General features: G+C 51.9%; 1 protein-coding gene and 1 long non-coding RNA gene across 6 annotated transcripts in view; one reads left to right on the top strand and one right to left on the bottom strand.

Moving 5' to 3' along the window:
* ALK (ALK receptor tyrosine kinase) overlaps positions 1 to 25,315 on the top strand; it is a 682,318-nt gene that overhangs the window by 635,300 nt on the left and 21,703 nt on the right. For 2 of the 4 annotated variants that reach the window (XM_040496415.1, XM_040496416.1), the window contains 11 exons: positions 2,049 to 2,199; positions 8,376 to 8,507; positions 9,252 to 9,396; positions 11,953 to 12,135; positions 13,300 to 13,398; positions 13,913 to 14,065; positions 15,120 to 15,224; positions 17,092 to 17,278; positions 17,984 to 18,074; positions 18,207 to 18,271; positions 20,052 to 20,181. In XM_040496415.1, the coding sequence (XP_040352349.1) occupies positions 2,049 to 2,199; positions 8,376 to 8,507; positions 9,252 to 9,396; positions 11,953 to 12,135; positions 13,300 to 13,398; positions 13,913 to 14,065; positions 15,120 to 15,224; positions 17,092 to 17,278; positions 17,984 to 18,074; positions 18,207 to 18,271; positions 20,052 to 20,181 (1,441 nt within the window). Of the gene's footprint in view, positions 1 to 2,048; positions 2,200 to 8,375; positions 8,508 to 9,251; positions 9,397 to 11,952; positions 12,136 to 12,223; positions 12,767 to 13,299; positions 13,399 to 13,912; positions 14,066 to 15,119; positions 15,225 to 17,091; positions 17,279 to 17,983; positions 18,075 to 18,206; positions 18,272 to 20,051; positions 20,182 to 25,315 lie in introns of those variants that run through there. The other 2 variants (XM_040496417.1, XM_040496418.1) reach the window with 2 other exon arrangements.
* Positions 9,892 to 13,892, bottom strand: LOC121044301 (uncharacterized). Of its 2 annotated transcripts, none has more exons than XR_005797239.1 (5): positions 13,651 to 13,892; positions 11,909 to 12,034; positions 11,212 to 11,458; positions 10,795 to 10,939; positions 9,892 to 10,353 (listed from the first exon to the last, which is right to left on the bottom strand). It is a non-coding gene; the product is annotated as an uncharacterized LOC121044301 (long non-coding RNA). The 2 variants fall into 2 exon arrangements; XR_005797240.1 differs by having other exon boundaries at positions 10,795 to 10,895.

Genomic DNA, 25,315 nt, shown 5'->3' with positions numbered 1-25,315 from the left:
CCCTCCACCTGTTTCTGCTTGTCTGAGAGTCCTACCCGTCCGTCATCTCGGCCACCCCCAGTGCCACCAGAGCATGCCACTACTACAATGCCTGTCATAGTCCTGTCTCCCTTTTCAGGCTCAGAACACCTGAATGCCCTGACTTTGTGCAGAGATCTGCCACTTTCTCAATGCTTTTACCCATTATCTCTGTTTGATGTTAACCTCCCCTCTATCCTGTGAGTTCAGAAAAGAAGATATGGCTCTTCTTTTTTTTTAATATGAAATTTATTGTCAGATTGGTTTTCATACAACACCCAGTGCTCATCCCAACAGGTGCCCTCCTCAATGCCCATCACCCACTTTCCCCTCCCTCTCACCCCCATCAATCCTCAGTTTATTCTCAGTTTTTAAGAGTCTCTTATGGTTTGCCTCCTTCCTTCTCTGTAACTTTATTTTACCCCTTCCCCTCCCCCATGGTCTTCTGTTAAGTTTCTCAGGATCCACATAAGAGTGAAAACATATGAGAAAGACAGATATGGTTCTTTGACTACAGAAGAGGCTAGGACTCTAAGAGGATACACAGCTAGGAAATAGTCCACTCCGTTCATAGAACTCAAAGTCTTCTGGTCCCTCCACTTGGCCTCCCTGATATAGCCACCTTTATGGTGGGACTTCTCTTCTCATAACTAGGCCTGTCTCTCTAGTTTCTTTGTTAAGCCCCAGGAGGGCCTGGAGCCCATCTCCCATCTCCCCTTATGCACACAGCCCTAAGCCACATCAGTTTTCAGTGAACTACTCTCAGTGCCTGGCGACCCACAGTGGCATTCCACGGAGACCTCAGTCCTTCACCTGCTACATTAGCAATCAGCCAGCCCTCCAGGCTTCTTTCTGCAGAACGAGGCTTAGCGCTGCCTTAGGAGAGCCCCAAGGAGACCCTTCACACGCTTGGAACATGGAACATTTCCTAGAATTGCAGGTGGCGAAAGCCACTGTGTGTGCACACGTACAAAACTGCCTTGCATCTCTTCCTGAACGCTTTTCATAAAGGACCTCGGATCTGAATGCACAGGGACGTGAAAACCTCCCCCGTCCCTTTCCCTGGCAGATGATCTCTGGGGAGGCATTTGTAGCTAGTGTGTAGCTGTCTTCCAGACACGCTACTTTCCTGGTAAGGGTCACCAACTGAGTTCTTTTTCTCCCATCCTTGTTTGACTTCATCTCAACAGCCTAAGAGGCAGCGGAAATAATCCCGCCACACCCCCCCCCAACTCTGTTTTTATTTCTCATGATTGGTTGTTTGTTTTCTGCCCACACATTGCTCTAGAAAGAGTTGCTAGTAGGATGGGAATAAGCAGCCTGCTCTCAGAAACACTGCTCACCTCACTCATTCCATGTGGAGCTTACTTGTGTCTAGACCCGGTGAGGAAACTTTAAAACTGTGTATGAAGTCGATTACTACTACCTTCACCATTAATAATAATAATAATATATAAGTTATAATCATATATATCGTATAATATAATAATATGTAATAACTACTATTATAATAAATGTTTATTATGTATCAGCCACAATTCTATGGCTGCTTGTCTTAATTCCTTTACTCCTCACACACACATGGGCTAAAAGGTAGGTCCTCTTGCTAGCCCTATTTTACAGATGTGGAACAGGACAGTTAAGTCAATTGTCTAAGGTCACATGAGTCCTTTGATCTTGGACAGGGAGAGAAACCATAATGGGAAATCCCAGACATTCAGGAAATCATCCCCCCAACACCCCACATTAGAACAGACTCTACCTGTTTGCCTCTCTCCTCCCTTTCTTTCTCTTTTGTACCCGTTATTAGTTCTTTACCTTCCTACCTCTGTGAATGAGGCAATTCCCTATCCCTCTCTAAACTTGACTGTCCTCTTCTGACCATGGGGAGAGGATCCCTCCTTGCTGACCTCATGGCCTGATGATGTGGGAGAGAACCATCAGGACCACGATGGGGTGCACCGAGCCCACTGGAACCTGCTGGGTTCGAAGGAAAGGAGTCAGTCTTCATGTGCTCTGCTCTGTTGCAGCATCTCGGGCTACGGAGCTGCTGGCGGGAAAGGCGGGAAGAACACCATGATGCGGTCCCACGGCGTGTCTGTGCTGGGCATCTTCAACCTGGAGAAGGGCGACACGCTGTATATCCTGGTCGGACAGCAGGGGGAAGACGCCTGTCCCAGCGTGAGTGCCCAGAGTGGGGACCTCTCCTTCACACTCAACAGGACCTGGGCGGTCCCTCACAGGGCATCTGGACTCTTTTCTTCTGGGGGCTCATATTCAAAGATGGCAGGACTCAGCCCTTGTTCTGCCTGCAAATGTCCCTCCATTCCCTGGCCCATTGGGGTACATAAGAAAGTAGGCGGTATGGCTGTTGGGGTTTCACCTCCCCACAGGAACTAAGGCTGAGGCATGGATTTCAAGAGGAGCCCTTAAAACTAAAAAGCTGGATCCAACTTGAATGGGCGAATGGTTGTTCTCAGCAGACTACAGGTTGAAGCCCTTTTCCTAAACTTTCTTGCTAGGACACCAACGTCTTTAGCCCATTATTATAAAACTGGAAAATACCAGTTTAAATTTTTTTAAGTGTATTTATGTATTTTGAGAGAGAGAGAGAGAGAGCGAGCGAGCAAGCAGCGGAGGGGCAGAGAGAGGGAGAGAGAGAGAATCCCAAGCAAGCTCAGCACTGTCATCATGGAGCCCAACATGGGGCTCGAACTCATAAACCATGAGATCATGACCTGAGCCATAAGCAAGAGTCGGATGCTTAACTGAGCCACCCAGGCGCCCCAGGAAAATACCAGTTTAAACATTTTCTGCTCAGCTCTAAATAACAGATTCATAGCCACATAATTGTACATAAACGCATAGGGAAATTTCCAAAAGATACAGGTAACAGTGGTTGCTTCCTTTTTTAAAAATTTGTTAAATGTTTATTTATTATTGAGAGACAGAGAGATGCAGAGTGTGAGCAGGGGAGGCATAGAGAAAGGGGAGACATAGAATCTGAAGTAGGCTCCAGGCTCTGAGCTGTCAGCACAGAGCCTGACGCAGGGCTCGAACTCACAAACTGCGAGATCATGACCTAGAGCCGAAGTCAGTAGCTTAACCAACTGAGCCACCCAGGCACCCCAGACAGTGGTTGCTTCTGAGGAGGAGACTAGAGTTGGGGTTGCTTTACTAGTGATGTCTGATATCACAAAAAGAACGTATTCATATAATGTTTATTATCTGGGTGATTAAAACCAAAAAAGAAAAATTAAAGCCTAGAATCAGAGCTAGAACACCATGCAGTCCACGCTCCCCAATTTACAGATGAGAAAATGGAGACCAAAGAGGTGAAGGGACTTTTCCAAAGCCACTCGTAATACAGCACAGAGTAGAGGCTCTGGCTCTTCTTTGTGCTGTGCCCTGCGCTTGCCTGGGACTCGGTTTCTATGCCCTTTTCCTTTTCCCCACTTAGAGCCTGTCATCTAACAAGCCAGACTGCCATCCTCTGTAGTCCCAGAAACAGCCTGTCACTCTGGTTTCTGACCCCATTGCAGTATCCACCTGTCAAACAGGGAGCTCTCCAATAGCAGAACTTAAGAAAGACAGCAGTGTTCTAAAATTGCCGGAAGAAGGAGACCCTGAAGCCTAACAAAGGAGCAACCATGCAGAGTCCAGCACGCCAGGTGTTTGCCTCTTGTCTGTGTTGGCGGAGACAGGAGCCTGGTGGTGCCGGCTCTCCTGGAGGGAACTCAGCACCGTTAGGTACTGACCTTAGGTGCTCACCTGAAGCACGGCTTCTGCCCAGGGTGGGGCCAAGGCAGGGTGCAGAGTTCTAGTGCCCAGGACCCAGGGTCCCTTCTGTAAGAACTTATTCAAGAGTAGCCTTGGGGGACAGATGTGGGAACAGGGACTACACAGAAAGGAGTACAATTCCACAAAACAAACTCAAGACTCCTAAAAGCTGGGCCGCTGGCTGGGAGCGAGGAGTAAAGCACAACACCCACACCCACCCCCACCTTTCAGGGTTAAAACAAAGCAACAGGAGGAGGCTTAGCAGGTGCAATCTTGTGCATGAGAAATGTCTGGACTCCAACTTTTATTTAGCAACTATAATCAGGACTTTCCAACCTGATACAATATATTAAGTCATTAAATTACAGGCTGCTGTAATTTCCACAGGAATGTATTGAGTGCTAATGTAATTCTTTCATCTAAGCAGAAAGATTGCATTGACTTCTGCAAGGGACTTTTACTTGATTGGATTGTAATCAGTTATGTCTTTTCACAGGACCAAGTCCTTTTTTTTTTTTTTAATTCAATTGTAATCTACTTGCTCCTCAGGGTTGCTGCACTTTATCATTGTATTAATCAACCTACTTGCTCTCAAACTTTGTGAAACCACAAGGAGAGCTCTGAAGAAGCCCATTCTCAGCCAGGGACGGAGAGCAGCTCCCTCTGCTGGTGGGGCCAGGCATCGTAGGAGCAAGGGGTGGGGTTAGTCCTGGGGCTTCCCTTTGGCTCCACATCGTGGGAGTCACTGGCAGAGAGAGAAAGAAAGACCTTCATTCACAGCACTAACTCAATCTCCAGTCCTCTCCAGGCAGAAACATGGTGCCTAGAGAGGATCCCCTCAAGAATGGAGTGCACTCTAAGAATTAAACTGCAGGGTTTGGCAGCTTTCCTGGTGCGATAATACACCTGTGTGGAGTCGTTCTTCCTTTGTGCGTGGCTACACTTGAGCCTGGGATGGGCTCTGGCCGCTGGAAACCCCCTCAGCTCCTGCTTCTCCAGTTCCTCCCAAGCCTCATCTGGTGGCATGACCACCAGATCTGGTGGGATGGGTCTCTCAACATCAGCACTATTGACATTTTGGAGCAAATGGGTCTTTGTTGTGATGGGCACTGTAGGCTCTTGAGCAGTATCTCTGGCCTCTACCCACCTGATGCCAGTAGCATCCCCTCAGTGCTGACAATCAGAAATGTGTCCAGACATTTGCCAGGTGTCCCCAAGTCAGCAAAACCACGGGTCTAAATTTTAAATGTCACAACTACCATCACTCGCAAGGCAAATATTGTGAGGCATCAGCCCACACCCAGACAGTCACCAGTTCATTCACATGTATTCAGCAAATATCTATCGAATACCTTCTCTGTGCCAGGCACTGCTCTAGCAACTTGATATATATCCATGAACAAAGAAAGATCTTTGCCCTGAAGGAGCTAACATTTCCGTTGGGGGAGGAGGGATGAACAATGGCTAGTAAACATCAGTCAGTCAGAACACCCAGAAGTGAGAGTGCTTCGGTGAACAGAAGTAGGGTAAAAAGAGTCAGGTGTGTGGGACAGGTTGCAATTATACATAGAGTGGTCGAGGGAAGCCTATTGGACAAATGACAGCTGAGCAGAGTCCTGAAAAGGATGGAACCAGGAAAATATCTGGGGACACCAACCAAGCAGAAGCCAGGTCCTTGAGGTGGGAGTGTGCCTGGTGTGCTCCCAAAATAACCAGGGTGAGTTGGGGGAGCAAGAGGGAGAGTATGTGAGAGATGAAGTGATCAGGCCACCATAAGGACATTTTTAAGCCACAGGAGGGTTTGGAGCCTATGGGTGGGAATAAGGTGGGATAAGGAGCTGCTGTGATTTGCCTGTTGTAAGACTCACCCTGGCCATAGACTGAATAGTCCACTTGGGCCCAAGGGAAGAGTCAGCACGATAAATTCAGTGCTTACTACATTAGTCTGGGCAAGAGATGATGATGGCTTGGACAAAGATGTCAACAGTAGCTGAATTCTGGACATATTTGGAATGCGAAATCAAAAGGGATTTCCTGTCCAACTAGATGAAGAACTGAGACAGAAAAAGGATCAAGGACGACTCCAAGAATTGCACCTGAGTCACAGGAAAGAGGGAGCTGCTGTCACCTGAGCCGGAAATGCTGTGGAAGGAGATTGGGGGCAAGGTTAGGAGAGGTCTGGTGGACAGCCAGGTGGAGATTTCCAGTAGCCAATGGAGATGGGCCACTGGACTCCAAGAGTGAGGTCTAGAGTAGAGATAGAAATTTGGGAGAAGTCAGCATAAAATTGAGCCAGGATGAGATTGACTAAGGAGCAGTACTGATTAAGAGGAAGACCAAAGACTGAGCCCCGGGGACCCCCCCAACGTTAAGAGGTTAAAGAATAGAAGAGCAGAGGAGGCTGAGGGGAACAAGCCATGGAGGTCAGAGGAGATTCCAGAGGGTGTGGTCTCCTGGAGGTCACGTGAAAAAGTCTATCATGGAGACATGAGCAAGTCTGCCAAATACTGCTGCTGGGTCCAGCAAGAGGCAGGCTGAGAATCCACCCTTCTTCGCAGCCCATGCAACTTAAAGGAGATGCCCAGGGGCAACGGGGGATGGGCGAGAGTCTCAGCTCTGGTTAGACGAAAGGCCATCCACTAGCCCAATGGTTCCCTCCTTCCCACTCCTGCAATCTCCAGCCCTCTGCAGATTCTGTTCACAGGAAGAAGGCATTCCCAAGGAATTGAGGCCTCACTGCTGCTGGGCAGAGAGGAGGAAGAAAGTAGGGTCTGAGGGCATGGACCTTCTTAGCACCACTGGTTCATACTGGGCAGCCCCTCAATTTACACTGGAGGAAGCAGGGCCAGGGAGGTGAGATGCTTCACCCAACGTGGCTCAGCAAATCTCCAACAGAGCCAGTCAAGAAGCCGGATTGGACCCCGTATTTTGTGCTCTGCTCTGCCCAGCAGACAGCCCACCTTTGGGTCCGCTGCCCCCCGGGCTCAGCCCTCGCAGCATGCCCTGACATTTCATGTCCACCCCAGGCAGCAGTTAGCAGCCCTCCCCCCACCATCCCCCACCTGGACAGCACTGCACACACACAGGAGAAATGTCAGCTCTCGACAACAGCAATTCAGAAGCTTCCACCCACACTAAATCCACTTTAAAAAATATCAAATTATTTACATCATTAAATCCAAAATGCCATAAAACAAATTGCATCTTGGCTATCTATCTGGAAATTTCTCTAGTACTCGTTGCCGGCACCCCTGAGTGCTTTAGCATAAGGAGTGGCTCAAGATGAATTGCCACGTCCACTGGCTGGTTACACAGCAGCATTCAATGGAAATGTGATGTTTTATTGGCCTTGTTTCTAATAAGTGAAAGGAAAGCCATTTTCCCCCGAAGTTGGGTGGATGTTTGGAGTGTTCTTCTTAGCTGCTGTGCCTGACGAGCCGGCTGGCTGTTCCTGAAGCACTACCTTCTTTATTCAGGGATTCCAGGATCCTGGGCCACAGGGATTTCCTGCACATCCCCAGGGACTCCCAGATGCCTGGGCCCACACCAGGACCACGTGCAGGCCCAGAGTACATCTATATAAAATAACAACAGCCATTTATTCGCTCCCTAACTTGTGACATACTATCCCAGACACCTGTCTGTACCATCCTCAGTAAAGATGCCTGCAGTGTCTGTATTCCCATCCCACACCTGGAGGTCGGAGAGGTGGAGCACCTCCTCCACGGTCCCCCAGGGGTGTCTGCTGATTCCTGGGGTCACACCCTGTTCTCCAGGATGAATACAGAGAGCTCCATTTAGAGCCGTGCCAGAGGATTTCTGGAGGCAAGAAGTGGGACATTAGATGGGAGGAAAGAGATGTCCAAAATGGAGACATGATTTTCCTGCAGATGGACTGGGAGTAAAATCTGAGCCTGGCCTCACACTGTTGTGTTCTCTTCCCATGATACTTCAAAATGGCAACTTCGCAAAAATTTATTTCAAGGGCTCGCCGCTGCCTAGAGAATGAAGTCTGGTTGGATTCAAGGCTTCTGGCCATTGTCTGACTGTCCAGTTGTATTTCCTTACCCACTCACATTTACACTTCCTCTGCGCTATCTCCCCACCGAGGGCCTTGGCCATTCCCCCTTCAGAGTCCAGAGGATCCTAAGGTGGACTTTTCTGAGCCAAAGAGACTCTTTGTGCGTTTCCTCAAATCCGCCCCCCCTCACCTCCTTCTCTCTGGGCTCATGCTGCTCTCTTCCCCTGGAATGCCCTTTCCCCATTCTGTTTTAAATCTCCCTATGCTTGGAGGCCCAACTAAACACCTCCTACAGGCAGGCCTCCTTGATCACGTCAGCAACAAAATCACTCTCCCTCCCCCAACTTCCCATGCATTTTCCAGCTAAGCTATCCTGTCGTCCTTCTCTCTACTCCCTAGTGACAGTTACTTGTGTATAGATTTTGTTTTTTCTCTCTTCAACTCAACTGTAAGCTATTTGAGAGGTCTTCAGAGCCTGTCATTAAGCATAGAAGGTCTGTCTGCTGGGAAGTAGAGAACCTTGGACACAAACCTGAGGTGCTTTTTGTTCCCACAGACAAACCGGTTAATCCAGAAAGTCTGCATTGGAGAGAACAACGTGATAGAAGAAGAAATCCGCGTGAACAGGAGTGTGCATGAGTGGGCAGGAGGGGGCGGAGGAGGGGGCGGAGCCACCTACGTATTTAAGGTAAGGTCAGCTGTGCCAGCTTCCCATGGGTGGTGATGTCCGCGAATCGTGGACCCACCACAGTGGGTTCTCACGATGGCCCTGGGGATGAAACACCTCAGGTGTCCTCAGCCCCATTTAAAGATGAGCAAACCGAGGCCCAGAGGGACATCAGGGTCCCTGTCTGTCCAAGAACCAGCAGGTTCTTCTCTCGCTGATGTCACCAGGCAGGCCCTACCCCAGAGTTCCAGAGGGTCTCCTGGTGCCCTCCTCTGTCCTAAGGTGGGGTTTCTGACATGATGAAACCCAGGCCAAGGCTTCTTGCTCGGTCCTTCCGCCAGGACAGTGATGCCGAGGGCTTAATCTTGAAGTTGTGGAGGTCAAAGCCAGAAACCCTGGAGAGCGGGGAGGAAAGTGGGAGCAGAGAGACCCGCTTCTGAGCACCAGCACCCAGCCCTCTGAGGCTAGTGTGAGAAGCTTCAGGAAAAGCCCCATCCCCACCTCCTGGTGTTGGTATATTTATATCTCCCGGTGCTTTGGCTTCTCTGATTGAACCCTGATTGATTCAGGAGCTGGGGGAGGGTGGGAAGGGGGGTGGGTGAGAGCTAATGGGTGGCGGTAGCACGAGGTCAGACCCCTCAGACCACCGAGATGTCACCCACGGCCCAGCAAGCGCTCAGACACTTTAAACACTGAAGTGGCTCAGAGATCCCCATAGTGGAAGCCCAGCTCTGTTTCTCAGTCTCTGAACATCTCCCCCGGCAGATGAAGGATGGCGTTCCAGTGCCCCTGATCATTGCAGCTGGCGGTGGCGGCAGGGCCTACGGGGCCAAGACAGACACATTCCACCCAGAGAGACTGGAAAATAACTCCTCGGTTCTGGGGCTCAATGGCAATTCCGGAGCCGCAGGTAAGGCACCGCAAGCCCGCCCTTTCCCAGGACGTGCCCCCAGGACCGCAAGAGGTTGGGCTCGGCCGGTTGTCATTGCACCTGCATCTTGGTTGCTGGCACTCGAGAAGCTGGGAGCTCTGGATATTGGTACCAATATTGGTACCAGGGAGGAAGGGCATCCCACGGCTCAGGGACCTGGAGTCATCTTCACTGACCTGGGGTTTGGATGGCGGGCCACTGGGAAAAGGAGACAGGCAGCAGCATTAGGACGGGCAGCCCAGCCTCCCTGAACTTCATCAGATCCAACTGGATATGAGTGGATGGAAGAAGTATGGGCAGAGTCAGGGCGCCCCCCCTCCCCCCACCTGGAGGCCCTCCGGTCGGTGCCTCCAGGCCCTGGGCTACCAGATCACACATCCCGCTGGAAAATCTCTTTCTGGAATCGCCACGGTTTGGCAATCCGTGCTCGTTAGTGAGAGCCAGCCACACAGAAATAGGAGACAGACGTTGACGCCGTGTCTGACGAGAAAATGCAGTTCATTTTTGTATTTTCTTTTCTCCACAATCAGACCAAGGATCTCAGAAGGCATATAAGATTTGAGATTAATGAAAACAAGTCCTCAAACTTTCCCTACAAGTGAGAGATGGCTAGAAGAGAAGGGAGAGTGGGAGTAGGGCTTGGGTGCTTGGTGAAGACCATCCAGCGATGTTCACAGCGGCAGTTAAGAACTCTGCAAGCACTTCCACATCTGTTGTACGTGTGCTTCTCAGCACCACCCGCAGGGCTTTCCCGTTGTACTATTATTCCCATTTTACAGAAGAATCAATGAGCTCATAGAGTTGGTAGATTTTTTTTTTTCTCCAAATAGCCAAACTGTTTCATACTCAGTCCATTGTTTAAAACACTGCTGTGGTTCATTTGGGTCTTTTTCTCTTTATGCCGATTGTTTTCTTTTCCACACATTTGCTTAAAAGCTGTAAGATGGAGTGAGGGATTAGAAACCATCTCAGCCGGGAACCCTGCAGGGCGCAAGGGTACAGTGGCAGGTGCAGGGGAGGGAGGGAGGGTGGGCACAGGGGAGGGCGGGCAGACATGGTGCCAGGTCTCATGGCCCCTGCTTCAGGTCCCTAATGGAGCTGGAGGGCCTTCCCTTAGCCACGAGATGTCAATGGCCCTGAAAGGCCCACATTCTGCCCTTCAGTTGGAGGAAAGGAAGCCAGCAGCCTATAGCTTTCAAAGCTGATTTGCCTGGGGGCCTCAATTCAGCTCTGATTGTCCATTCTAGATTGAGCTTGTTCCTGACCTTGGCCTCCTCTCCTAAAACGAAGCTCCCTCTCTCTAGCACAGTGGTGATCCCCAGCTGCAGCTCCCCCAGGTAGACATCCCTCTGCTGCCCCCTCGGGGTCCAGACGAACCTCTGCCACTCATTCTTCCAGACCGCCCTTCCCGGCCAGTTAACCCTCATGGTTCCGCAGACTCAAGCACTGCTGTTTCTCCAGGTCCTTGCTACCACCATCTGCTGGAACAGAAAGGACTTTGGGGTCTTTTGGAGTAGAGTGCCTGTTGAAATATCATACAAAACAACATAAGGGGAGAGAATGGGGGTCCCGGAATCTCAGGGGCCAGCAGAAGAGATTGATTGTAATCAGCCTGTGGCCTTAATATAAAATTGCATTCAACCTCAGTTCTGTAAATAGCATTTCCTTTGCAAGAGTTCAAAGTAGCCCCCAGGCCTTAGGAAGCCCAGCTCCAATGGTGGCTGTCTTCCCAAGGGTACTGCCCATCCCTTCCCCCAACTCCTCCCCCGCCTCAACCCCCCACAACCCCATCACCTTTCCTGAGCTTCAGAGCGTGAGACCCTGTGCACACACATGTTCACCTCATGCCCAACAATCCCTACACGTCGTGGCTTCTGAAGCATTTTGCACACTCGTTGTCTTCTTTGGTCCAAACATCAACCCAATGAGGCAAGTCTTATTATCCCCAAGTCACAGGTGAGGAAACTGAGGCTCAGAATGGAGAAGTTCTTGTCCAGGAAGCAATAAAGCCCATTGGTTTGTCTGGCCTAATCCAGGGTTCCTGCAAAAGAACTTCACTGCGGTGACCCCAGCGGGGCTCTGACAGTTGGCTGCCCAAGGACCGGTGGGTCCCAGTTCTTGTTGGATGGGAAGCACTAATGAAACAAAGTCCCAGCACTTCAGGGGTTGGGGGCATGAAAAAAAGGCAGAGGAGTGGGTTTAGTTGTCATGCTACCTGTCCCCCCCTCCCTCATCCCTAACAAAGAACACTCCCCAACTTTTAATCCAAAGGCCTGATGGGAAGCAGGGGTGTGAGGCGTGGTCCCATCTGGATATGTATGTCTGTGGCCAAAGCAGGTCTCACTAGGGCAAAGGGCATGGCTCCTGTTTCCCCCCCCCCCCCCCCGTGGATTCTGAAGCCCCCAGGCCCCACAGGCCCTGGAGCGGGAGCAGGCATCCTCAGAGCATACTGCATCCTGCTTCCTCTGCCAGATCCAGCGGCTGACCTCACCTGGCCAGCATCCTCACTTGGGGTTTTCTCCGTGTCTCCTGCAGGTGGTGGAGGTGGCTGGAATGATAACACTTCCTTGCTCTGGTCTGGAAAATCTTTGCTGGAGGGTGCCACCGGAGGACATTCCTGCCCCCAGGCCATGAAGAAGTGGGGGTGGGAGACAAGAGGGGGTTTCGGAGGGGGTGGAGGGGGGTGCTCCTCAGGTGGAGGAGGCGGAGGATATATAGGTAAAGATGATTCGTGTTCAAGGTGTCACTCCCTCCCCTCTTAGTCCTAGGTACTCCCTGTCCTCTCCCTCGCCCTCACCTGCCCCTCCCTCGGCCCACCTCACCTGTGGACTGTGATGTCACTGTGCACGCCTACCTCTCAGCCCCACAGGACCAGCCAGAGGCAGGGTGTTGCCTTCCGAGCCAGCATCCTGCCTCTAGGCTTCAGTAGCAACAGCTTCAAGATCTTATGTGTTCTTGAGGCCCCCCCTCCCCCAAAGCCAATGCTAAAGGGGCTTTGATTTCCCCGGGCTGTTCTCTGAGCCACCCCCAGTTCGTGCTGGCACGAGAACCTTGGAGGCCAGACTCCCCAGCCCCGTGCCTCCCTTTGGATGGCCTGGCCTGAGTCTTCCCTTCCCTGCCCCAGCCCACCAGCTTCCAGAACCCCTCTCCATGCTGATGGGCAGCACCAGCCCAAACTCTTCAGCCAGCAGCCGGCCACTGGCCCCAGCTCTCCTCCGAGCTTCAGAGCAGAGCAGAATAGCCTTCTGAAGCCGAGAGGCTGGGAGATAGCAGCTCCACCCTCCCCACAGATTAGGACACAATGCATGCATATGCTGTGATGTTCTGTCTGTTTTGCTTCACGCTGTGTGTAAGATGCTCGTGTTAACCAGATGCTCTTCTTTCCCAAACTCTGGGTGGGTGGGAGGAGCCTGAGGGGGGAGCCCAAAGATGACCCAGCCCAGCTGAAAGGAGGGACAGGAGCCTAACGGCACAGGGGCCCCCCTGTCCACCCCTTACGCGATGGGACTGGAGAGCAACTCCTCAGTGCCACTGCCCTGGCCAGTCCTGGAAGAGGTGCCAAGGGTCTAATCCAGCCTGGGGACACTAGACCTCTTCTGACTTCTGTTCACATGAACTGCTTCCTAGCAGCCCCGTGCAGGGGTGGGGACTCCCTGGTGGGAGCTGGCCTGGACCTGGAGGGAAAGTGGTCCTCACACGCAGCATCTACCTGAGCCAAACCCCAAGCACAGCCCCTGTGCCCCGGGCCTCCCTTCCCTCCCCACCGCCCCGCCCCTAGGCCCCTCACCACCCCAAGGCCCATGCATGCCCCGCTGATGTGCAGATGTGTTGAGACTTGGGCCCGAGCCTCTCTGCGTTAAACTCTTCTCTGGTTTGGCACAGGCGGCAACGCGGCCTCAAACAATGACCCCGAGATGGACGGGGAGGACGGGGTTTCCTTCATCAGTCCACTGGGCATCCTGTACACCCCAGCTTTAAAAGGTATCGCCTCTGCCAGGAGGCAGAACCGACCTCCTCAGGCCAGTTCTTCCACCAGATAAAACCTCAGGGCTACTGGCATGAGGCCAACGTACAAAGGCATGATTGTGGGTCCCTTACAGGCAAGTCTTCCTAACACTCATCTCAGCAAGTTTTTCTGGAAGTAGGATGTGTGGCCCGATATGCACTTGGAGGTGGAAGACTGGCTTCCAGACAGGTGGGACCTAGAAAATGCAGCAGTGATAGTCCCCTTACCTGTGCCAACCAACCTGAGGGTCATGCACTTGGACCTTCCCATCTGCCTACAAAAACGCAGCCACGTGTCCTCTGAGCTCCATCAGATGCATCAGGGACTTCCCTACACACAGTGGTGCTTCAGTGGCATCAGTGGGACATAGGGACAGGGACCAGAGAGCCAGCACTGACCAGCTGGAGATAAAACACCGAGGCCGGGAATGGGGTGCAATGTGGTCTTTGCTGCCTCCACCTGAGGCTGATCCTCCCTTCTTGTCACCAGTGATGGAGGGCCATGGGGAAGTGAATATTAAGCATTACCTAAACTGCAGCCACTGTGAGGTAGATGAGTGCCACATGGACCCCGAGAGCCACAAGGTCATCTGCTTCTGTGACCATGGGACAGTGCTGGCTGAGGATGGTGTCTCCTGCATTGGTAAGAGGGAGTTGAAGGAGGTGACAGAGAAGGGGCCCAGACTGTGAGCCCATGGCGGCTACCGCTGGTTTCCATGATTCTGGAACACCTCAGATGTAGTCTTGTTGGCTTTCTGACCCCCATCTGCCTGCCCCAACACGGGTGCTCTAAGGACTGGGCAAAGGGACCTGTGTGTGAAAGGCAGGTCGTGGCTGATGAAGGAGCCCCAACACATCTAGTGACACCCCTGTCCCAGGGTGTGGGCCCTCACGTACTCACCAAGGGGCCATCCTGTCTCCACTGGAACACCCCCAGTGCCTGGGCCATCGACACCCCCAGGGCACGCTGTCCCCTCCAGAGTTCCAAAGTCAGACCCTGTTCCTTTCAATTTCCACCCTGAGGTTTACTACTCGCAAAGCCTTTCAGATGCTGCAGGCGTTTGAAGACAGGGCTCTGTTCTCCTGCAAACCTCCAGGTGAAACAACCCATTTGTTTCCCTCAGTTCACACAGAACAGTTTTGTCTCCTCCCCATCCCGTGTCCCGTGTCTGCAGGCGTTCCGATACCAATGTCCTTTTGAGATGTAGTGCCCAGGACCAGGCAGGATGTCCCAGAGTGGTCTGTGCCAGTGTGCACCCGGACCCCGCTTCTGCACTCGGGGCCCAGTGCTTGCAGAACTACAGGCAGTGATGAGCCTCCAAGTGTTACTGACGGTCACCCTCAGTTACTGGGTCATACCGAGTCTGTGGTCCCCTAAGTCCTCTGAATCTCTTCTACAGCCACTATTGGCTCGCCTTCCCACCCTCATCCTGTCCTTGTGCAGTTGATGCTTAGGATCGATGTCCAGAATTTGATATTTATCCCTGTCACATGTTCCCTCCAACCAAAAGCTACTGTTGAAAGTTGTAAACCAGATTGACCCCACTTCCTGCCCCCCCTCTCTGCAAACAAAGGCCCCCAAGGTGGAGGAGGAGTGGGTGGCACTTGTCCTGGCTGGGGAGGGCATTTCTCTCTTGGAGCTAGCTCGTAGGACAATCAGCATTGTCACTGGTGCCCCATGGGATCCTGTCTTGCAGTGTCCCCCACACCTGAGCCCCACCTGCCGCTCTCGCTGGTCCTGTCTGTCGTGACCTCAGCCCTTGTGGCGGCCCTGGTCTTGGCTTTCTCAGGCATCATGATTGGTGAGTGTGCCAGAGTCCCGGGGCTTCCAAGGGGGTGGGAGGTGGCAGGAAGGCAGATCTGGCAGAACAGAACAGCATTTCAGGCTTTACCATGGATGCCAAGGTATCACTCTGGGTGGGTGGTGATTAGAGCAGCCCAGGCCAGGCCAAAAACCGAAGCCCCCTCTCCCAGCCCCCTGGCTCCCTAGAGGAACTGCTGATGCCACCCCTCGACCCCCTGTAAGGCCTCCTGGCTGCTCTAGGAGAGGTGGGGAGGCACTCTGCAGAGGGGACACAGTAGCCAAAGCTCACTCCCACCCCCAGAGTTCATTTTCGGCTGTCATCAGACATGGGCTTCAGTGGACACGTGGCTTGGCTCACTCCCCAGGGACCACCGCCAGCCCCACCATTCCCCATCTCAAGCAGACAATGCAAAGTTGCTTTCTAAGTGTTTCTGTTACGCCTGTGAGCCAAGGTGAGCTGATAGGCAGGTCTCAGAGGGCTCAGCGCGGTCCAGCCAGGTTCTTACTCTGGCAATGCCCAGGGCAGGTGGGTAGGTACACGAAGGAAGGCAGAGGGGGAAGATCCGCACAGGCAACACTTTTAGACCCTTCACAGTGGGCGGTGGGGGTTGGGGGTGGTCAGGGAGATGGCAACGTGTGTTATTCCCAAATGATGCCATCCTTCAAAGGGACAGGATAAGGAGAGCTAACACTTGCACACGTCCTACGTGCCAGGCGATTTACACATTTTAGTTCACCCAATCCTCACTTAAGCCTACGATCACGGTTGGTGCATTTCATAGAGGAGGGGACTGAGCACACAGCAGCTGACCCACTTGCCCTGGCCCGTAACTGATGGGGCCAAGCTTTAGAAACAGAATCCACCCTGGGCATCTCAGTTTTGTTCCGCCTCCAGTGAACTTTGCCCTACAGGATGTTCTCACATATAGCAATAGCAGGGGTAATGATCACGTGCACTGGTAGAGCTCTTTAAAATTTTTCAAAACCATTTTCTGTTGGTGAATTCACTTCATTATGACCTCCCGAGGGGGTGGGGGGTGGGGAGCGTAGGGGACAGGCAGGAGTTACTGTCTCTGCTGACAGAGAAGGGGGCTGAGGTCCAGAGAGGTCACATGACCTCACACTGTTGCTCAGCTTGTAAGTGATAAAGGTGGAATTAGAATGCAGGTCCTCAGGCACCAGCGAGAGACCTCCTCAACTCTGTGGCAGTTCTCCCCGTGGCTGGGCAGTTTCCAACTACGGGAAGCATAAGTGATCAAGAGACCCAGATGCACTCTCAACTCCACTGCCATGTTTGTCCCACCCAACGACAGGGCTTAGCAGAGATTCTAAGGCAGGCCCATTCCTGGGAGACACAGGACCCCTCTGATGGCTGACTTTGGCTCCAGACCTTTCAGCGGTCTTGCTGAAAACTCTTTAGACTGTGTAGCTGTCCAGGTCTTTACTCACCCTTCCCTCAAGCTCCCACACTTGGGGTCAGTGCCTGATGGCTCTCTCGGTCTTCCCTCCCCTCTTCCTCTCAGCCATTTCCCCGGATGGAATCCTTGCATGTTTAATCCCACCTTGGGTCTGCTTCTCAGAGGACCTCCAACTAATGGGTTTCTGCCCCTGCGTGACACATTAAAATCTTTCCCCTTTATATGATTTTAAACTTTACACTAACTTTAAGTGACCTGTCAGTTAAGGGATGCTTTCATATCCATAATCATTTTGTTAGTGTTACTAAGTGCGATGGAAATGTTTAGGTCCCAGAGGAGGAGGTGGAAATCCAGGAAGGCTTCCTGGAGGAGGTGGCCTGAGCTAGGCTTCAAGGGCCAGGCTGCCTGGTCCAGGCCACGTTGCAGCTGACCTTCGTCTGTCTGTAGTGTACCGCCGGAAGCACCAGGAGCTGCGAGCCATGCAGATGGAGCTTCAGAGCCCTGAGTACAAGCTAAGCAAGCTTTGCACCTCGACCATCATGACTGACTACAACCCCAACTACTGCTTTGCTGGCAAGACCTCCTCCATCAGTGACCTGAAGGAGGTGCCTCGGAAGAACATCACCCTCATCCGGTGAGTGCCCCACCACTGTCCTCCGGGGTGGTGGGGTGAGGGAGTTCTAGGGGGCTGGATGTCATCCCTGCACCACGGATCTTTCTAGGCACAAGAGGCCAGCAAAGCAACCGCTCGGGGTATTTCCAGCCCTCCCAGAGGGAGAAGGGTTAATGTTTAGGGCCATTTGAGGAGGTATTTAATTGCTTCACATCCTATACATTCATGGCATTTGTACAATGAGAAGAAGACAAGATAGGAGGGAATCAGGGCGTTCCTCGGAATCCAACGAAGCACTCCTTCCCGAGCCTTCTGGGTCCCTCCCTCCTCTAGGGGAGCACCGTGCCCCTCGTCTGAGCTTCCAGAGCACTCCATGCCTTCCTCCATCATTCACTGAGCTCGCTTTACGGGAGTGTCTGCCCGTGACCTGTCCCTCCCCAGGGATCAGGAGCCTCTCCCCAGGCAGGGCATGTCTTAGTCACTTTTATGACACTGGCAAATATCAAAAACTCAGTCTTCATTGAGTGAATGGACATTCAACCAGTGTTCTGAATCCTGTTGGAACCTTTCTTGCCACTTTTCAGATAAACCAGTAGGAGGCCTGGGATGGTACGGCAAAGCCAGGTCGAGGGTGTTACTCTTAAGCATGTACGTGACCCCTGCCCCTTGTGTGCCTCTTTCTCATGACCCACCCCCCTGCCTCATCTTGCCTTTTCCTTTGCACAGAGGTCTGGGCCATGGTGCGTTTGGGGAGGTGTATGAAGGTCAGGTGTCTGGAGTGCCCAGTGACCCAAGCCCCCTGCAAGTAGCTGTAAAGGTAAGAGGCAGGCTCCATCACGGGCCTGACCTTGACCAGCAGTCTCTGTGGGCCTCAGCTCTCGCCCGACAGCCTCTCACCCCTGCTGCTCACAGCCTTCTCCCCCTTTCCACCCTCCCCTTCTGTGTCCAGACGCTGCCTGAGGTGTGTTCTGAACAGGATGAACTGGATTTCCTCATGGAAGCCTTGATTATCAGGTAAAGCCACAGAGAGACGCCCCCATCCCTGTTAGACGGTCCTGTCTAACTGTCTCCAAGGGAAACAGCACTGTCCTCCAGCATCCCCTTCCTCTCCACCAGGGGACTCCCTAAAATTCTTGGCACATCTTACCAGAGCGAATAGCCCCAGGTGGTTGTCTGAGGAAAAAAAACCTCTGTGGCCTAATAATTCAATAGATATCCCTCTGCCTTCACCTAGCACCCCTGTGTCATCTGTTGGGTTTTTCCCCCTTTTTCTTAATAGAGCATGCTAGTTTTTGACAGTGGAAGATACATTTTCCCTGCAAGTAAGCCTTCCACAAGGCCCTTCACCAATCCCAGCTCTTAGATCTCATGTAAAGGAAGTGCATCCCTAACATGAGGGAGGCCACCACACCCTGTTGCACACCGGGCTTGCACCCTTCAACATGTGGCTCTGGGGCCCCTCGCTAGGAATCTAAGTGCCCAGAGCTCCAGAGGGCATGCGTTCTGACAGAAGATGGCCTTAACAAGGATGCAGGTGTTTGACCTTGAGATCTGGCTGCGCTCATGGCCTCCTGTTACACTGGAGAGCCTCAAACATCCTGACACATTGGGGTGACCTGGGGCCCCCCCGCCCCGGGCGAAAGTGGTAGGGGAACAAGGCCAGGGCAGTATGCGATGTGCCCGTGGTGTGCCTGGAGCCACAGGAGGACGCCACGAGCAGGCTCAGCACCTTGGTTAAAAACTAGCATACTTTGTGATTACACATGTAATCCATGATTATTGAATATAGCTCGGAGAGTATAAGATTATATGGAAGGAGACCCAAATCATTCCATCTCACTGTTGCTGAAAACCCATCACTGCTATATTTCAGTGTACAGCCAGGTGTGTGCTTCAGCTCTGCGTGCAGTTCCCACGCGGGGTTCACCAGCCCCACGGCCCCATGTGTCCTAATAGGACCACATTAACAAGAAAACCCAGGGGCACCTGGGTGGCTCAGTCGGTTAAGCTTCTGATTTCGGCTCAGGTCATGATCTCACGGTTCGTGGATCTGAGCCTGACGTCGGTCTCTGTGCTGACAGCTCAGAGCCTGAAGCCAACTTCAGATTCTGTGTTTCCCTTTCTCTGTGTCCCTCCCCTGCTTGCTCTCTCTCTCTCTCTCTCTCTCTCTCTCTCTCTTTCTCTCAAAAATAAATAAAACATTTAAAAAATTTTTTTTCATAAATAAATTTAAAAAAGAAAGAAAGAAAACCCAAATCTTGGGACCTCTTGGCCAGACTTAGCACCTCCCCGTGAGCACCCAAAGGGGATGCACATGGCCGTCCTCCTCACTCTCCTTCACATGCGGTCACGTGGCAGGGCTCGCTCAGTCCCTGGAGGAAGCAGCTTCTTCAGCTTCTCTGCCTAGGGCTTTCTCGAAGAACTCACACGTGAATCCTAGCGAGCAGCCCATGCACCACTGTCCAAGACACTGGCTGCTCCCTTGTTCCCCCACCCACCCTACTTCCTTCCTGAGCACCTCTCCAGCCTCCAACCCTACACTCCCACGCGGAATGACCTCCCGCTTACCCCCTTACCCCCTTACCCCCCTTACCCCGCCCGCTCCCTGGTTCTTCCACCTGCTCAAGGGTGACACTCTCCCCAGCCTCGGCTCATGCTACCCACATTTACAGAATGCATTCACATAATGCAGCTGCTGAAAACATGACTTTGTATCCTGCTTTTCCCACTTAAGATTTTCCCAGACTCAGCTCCGTTAAATTTGGTTACCCCCCCCCCCTCCTCTGCTCTGCAGCAAATTCAACCACCAGAACATCGTGCGCTGTATTGGGGTGAGTCTGCAAGCCCTGCCCCGATTTATCCTGCTGGAGCTCATGGCGGGAGGAGACCTCAAGTCCTTCCTCCGGGAGACCCGTCCTCGCCCGGTGAGTGAGAACTGGTCTTCTAGTGGTTGTACCAGGGAATGGAGCAGAGGGTGGAAACAGCCGGAGTGGACAGCCTGAGAAGCAACATACTCAGTGGGACCAAGGGAGTTGGCCTCTGGGCTTGGATCTGGGGGAATGGCCAGGAGAGATTGGACAAAATGTGGACGATGGCTGAGGCCACCCCTGGGGAGCTTGCGCAAGGCTTGTGCAATGGGTCCTCTAGCCTGAATCCATTTTGTGACCTGTTGACTCTGGAAAACCAAACCAGGGACAAGCACAGAGGGGGACTTTCATGCCAGCCATGTCGTTAACTCAACTGATTTGGGGCAGATCATTCTACATCTACTCATTCTGAATCCCACTATCCTCATTGCTTAAGTGGGGACATCCTGACCTTGTAGTTTTACTGTCAAAATAAAATACTTATAAAGTATATTGTGAAATATTTATGAAGGTTCTGCATGTGTGTCATGGTTAAGTGGCTGGAGCTTGTAGGTGAAGAAACCTAGATGGACCCCAGGAATGCCATATCCTAGCCCCGCTTGGCCATTAGACAGCGATGTGGCTTCGGACTGTGAACCCCCTAACCTCAGTATCTGCAGGGTGAAATCCAAGGGCTGGACTAGAACATCTCGGAGGTGGGTTCTAAATTAGAAGGTGTAGCACACTGGGCACACTCAGAGTCCAGCTGCCCACTCCTGTCCCTGCCAGGGCCTTCAGGAGGCCCTGAGCACCAGGAACTGAAGCAGACCAGACCCCTGAGTTAGGACCCAGCTTCCTCAAGTTGCCACTGGACCATGAAGACCACAGGGAAGACTTGTATCCTCCCCACCCCCAGGAAAGCAGAAAAAGACAACAGCCACCTTGCTACGAAAAGCCCAGAACTGAACACTGTGTTCTCAGGTACTCAAACTGGAGGCGGAAACCTTGCAAGTTCACACCTGCTCTAACCCCCACCGACAGTCAGGCTGCATCTAGAAAACCTTTGCCCTGGCAGCCTCCCCATACCGTTCCTGTAAGCCTCTGGGTGAACTGTCTTGGCATCTAAGAAGAATCGGGTCTAACTCCCTGAAAAGATGAGTGTGCGCACCTGAGCAGACCTAGTGGGAGAAAGGGGCGGGGGGGAGACCAACCCCCATCTCATAATAATCCTCATCAGCACTGTCTTCATCTTCCTCATAGTTGCCACGTTTCTAAAAAAAAAAAAAAAAAAAAAACCCTATGAAGTAGATGGTGTAGATCTCAGCTTAATTTTACAGATGAGAAAACTGGCTCACAGAAGCTATGTGACTTGCTGAGGCCACACAGGAAGTGGAAGAGTTGAGACTAGAACTCAGGACTTGTGACTGGCTCCCCATTCAGTGCTCTCTCCAGCCTATTATGCCGTTTATCTCAGTGCTCCTCTTTGGGAAGCCATGGAGCCAAGATGAGCTCAGGTCGTTGACAGCCAATACCCCCAGCTATGCAGACGTCTGTGCCAGGGTCTGGATACCAGCCTCAAAGGCTTTCCACCACCACTCAGGAAGGCAGAGCCTTCAAGTCCTGTGCTCTGAGATTCTCAGCAGTGCTTTTGGCAGAGGTCAAATAGGGCCACAAAACATCACGCTCTGGAAAGAGGCTTAGTTCTGATTTTCCTACTGGACATTCCTGAGGCTTGAGGAGAAGGAGGTATTGTGCATGCAAAGGACAGTTGTCCTTGTAAAGGGGATCTGGGACCCCATCACTTGGCAAGCCCAAGGACATCAGGGGTGGGGAGCTTCTGTGTCTCTTGCAGGCAAAGGCATCTGTCTCTCTTTTGATGGTAATGATGATTTGAATATCGTCCCAAAGAGCAAAGGTGTAGTTCATGGGCACCTCCCAACGCTTCCTACCCCCAAGGAAGCTCAGAGCAAGGAACCTGGTGCCAAGTTGTGACCTCTAACTGCAGGCACTGCCAAGGGGATGCCCAAAGCCAGAAGAGGGTCGACTCTAGTTGGGAGAGCTGCTTCTGAGGGTCAGGGTCCCACTCACCAAATCCACTCTTTTAACCCTTGACCCCACTCTTCCTTCATGTGGTTCTCCTTGGCAGCCATGCCCCCAAGCCTTTGAAGCACCCCAATAATCCTGCTCCTCACCTTCATACACACCCACCCATCCCAGGTGAGCTGGTCCCTCCTGAGATGCCTGCCCACGAGAGGTGATTTAAATGTTGGGCTAGAGCCCTCCAGGGTGAGCCCATGCACATGTGTTCCTGGCAGCAGCTTCCTAGGGGTTGGGGAGATTTGCTGGGCATTGTTACGGATTCTCAGAGCCACAAAATCCAACTGAGCAGAGTAAGGATCAGGTTGACTGTGAGAAAGGAACATGCGTTGTAGTGGACAGAGGGATCCAAATATCAGTAAGCCCTGTACATGACGAAGAAGGGAAGGATTGGCTAATGGGCATCACAGCTGGAGAAATACACACCCCGAAAGATGGTGGGTTGAGTTGCCACACTTGCTGGATTCAAAGGCCTGAGTTACACCTGATTCATTTGTTTGAGCCCCCGAGACTCTCGGGGCTTACCCGATGACCTGCCGTTTGAGGCGCTTGGCCGGGCATCCAGAATCAGACAAGGTCTTGGTCCTGTCTTCCTGCCATCCCTGGGGTTCAGCAGTTCCATAGACTTTTAGGATTGAAGCACCTCAGAGATGGCCCAAGGGACTCCGGCTTCAGATGGACATGAAGTGATGGAACAGATGTACAGACACAGTAGGACAGAACGGATACCCTGGAAACAACCATGTCTGTCATGGAAACAGAATGCATGGGTGCAGATGAAAACCTCATTTGATCCCAGGACTCCACCTTCTCAAGAAGGAAAGACCCTGTTTAATGTCAAAATAATTTTACAGGGGGTGCCTGGGTGGCGCAGTCGGTTAAGCGTCCGACTTCAGCTCAGGTCACAATCTCGCGGTCCGTGAGTTCGAGCCCCGCGTCGGGCTCTGGGCTGATGGCTCAGAGCCTGGAGCTTGTTTCCGATTCTGTGTCTCCCTCTCTCCCTGCCCCTCCCCCGTTCATGCTCTGTCTCTCTCTGTCCCAAAAATAAATAAACGTTGAAAAAAAAATTAAAAAAAAAATTTATTAAAAAAAAACAAAATAATTTTACAGGACCAATCTTTATTCAACAAATATTTATTGAGAGTTTAATATGTGCCAGATATGGGCTAATAGCTGTCCTTTGGTATCCATTGATTTAATCAATAACAAGAGAAGCCATTAAGGATTCAGTAATCTCTCAATTAAAGGTGGCAGTCCAGTAACCACAATAGTGTCTGTGCCTGTCCGGAACATGGTGATGCCTCTGGTAGTGGGTCTAGAGAATATGCTCAGTACACGGGAGGAGGCTCCCGGAGGTCACAGAACACAGGTGAGAACCTCTTCTTTGGGCTAATGTCCAGGTGTAAATCTCTGGCTCTGGTGTTGCCATACCGCTGCTGGCTCCAAAATGCTTGAAGGGGCAAGCAGGTGCCAGTGAAGAGTTGGCCACATCAGTGAATCCGTGAAAACAACAACAAAAACAAAAACCTGATTCCAACTCCTTCTTTGTCCAGGATAGATACAAATGCCATTGGACATCCCAGCTACGCTCTGCATTGCTAGTTTCATTATCAGTTTTGACACAACATCTACACCTCCCCCCAAGTCCCCCCGACACACACACACACACACACACACACACACACACACACACAGGTTGCCAACTATCTGCTTCTGTGCAGACTGATTAGTGGAGCAGTTAATTTGCTCTGAGCAGCCAAGACAGGGAGTTCAGATAAACCTGGCCCATGGGTTAAAGCCTGGGAAGATTTAGTCCCTGCAGCCTGCCAGGCATTTAAGACATCAATGGTCCTGGCACCCTGAGTGATGGGGGCTAAGACACAAAGAGACTTGGGGGAAGCTATGACCGGTCCTCTTTTATAGGAACAGAACATTTTCCTGAAGAGAAAGAAGATATTTCTAATACTTCAGCAAAATGGATTAATAGTTCCCTTGGAAATATATTACATTTTTCCACCCAGAAAATGGGGACTGTCTCTCTCACAGTGCCCAGTAGTTCTGATCCTAACAAGGCCCCTAAGAGAAGCCAAACACAAGGACCATTTCCCGAGATCCCCGGTCCCCTCCGTGTAGTAACCCCACCATAATTGCAGATGCCTTTATGAGGGATTCACTCTGTGCCTCTTGCTGTGGGTTATTACCATCTAGTGAAGGTGATAGTGTCATGCCTCTTTCTCAGACAGGAACACTGGCTTTGAGACAGACAAAGCAGTTAGTCCCAGGTCACACAGCCAGTAGGGCACAAGCAGGGATGAAGCCCAGTTCAGCTCGACTGAAATAAGTTGCTCACTGCATTTGTGTGCTGTATTCTGATTCAGTTGGGTACTCTGCACTGTGTCCATGCACACTCCATCCCTTCCCTGACACATGGCTCCCAGAATCCTGCCTCCCCCAACCCAGATCCTCAAAGCCCAGCTCAGGGCAGTTTTGGCTCCTTCCTATTGGCTGTGTGACCTGGAGTAAGTCACTTAGCCTCTCTGAGTTCTCAGCCTTCTCCTCTTTAATACGGAGATACCCTCTCTTGCCTACCACCACACAGGATGTTGCGTCAAAGGGCGTCAAGTGCGTGGACTTGCCGTATTGCACGTAAGGCATTGCCTGATGTGCCATGGGCAGAGGGTATTCCCCTCCCTGCTGTCTCCCCCAGAATTGAAGCATGCCCTAGAGAAGCACGACCCCTCCCTGCCTCCCCTAGACCCATACTATTGCTCCAAGGAGTCCTGCGGAGGCCCTGATCTGTGGCAAAGAAAATCCCAGCCAGCATCTGGGTAAATCGTAGACCGCTATGATCGGCCAACCTACCCCCCGATATTCATCGAGCCACTGTGGTGTCCCGAGCATCGTGCTGCGTACTGTGGAAGTAGACGCTGAAATCCCTGTCTTGGGGCCCTCAAAGTTTACTTGGGGACATGGTCGAATAAACAGAACAGCATAGTGAATGTGACACTGCATGACAACATGCTGCTGCAGACTTCGTGGATTTAGGAATTAAAAGAGACACCATGATGGGAATTCGACCTTCAGAAAAGACTTCTGGGTGCTCCGCAAGGCTGTC

This window comes from Herpailurus yagouaroundi, unplaced genomic scaffold (assembly GCF_014898765.1).
Source record: "Herpailurus yagouaroundi ecotype Mexico unplaced genomic scaffold, PumYag 188, whole genome shotgun sequence".
Lineage (NCBI taxonomy): Eukaryota > Metazoa > Chordata > Mammalia > Carnivora > Felidae > Herpailurus > Herpailurus yagouaroundi.
This window is presented reverse-complemented; position numbering and strand designations above follow the sequence as displayed.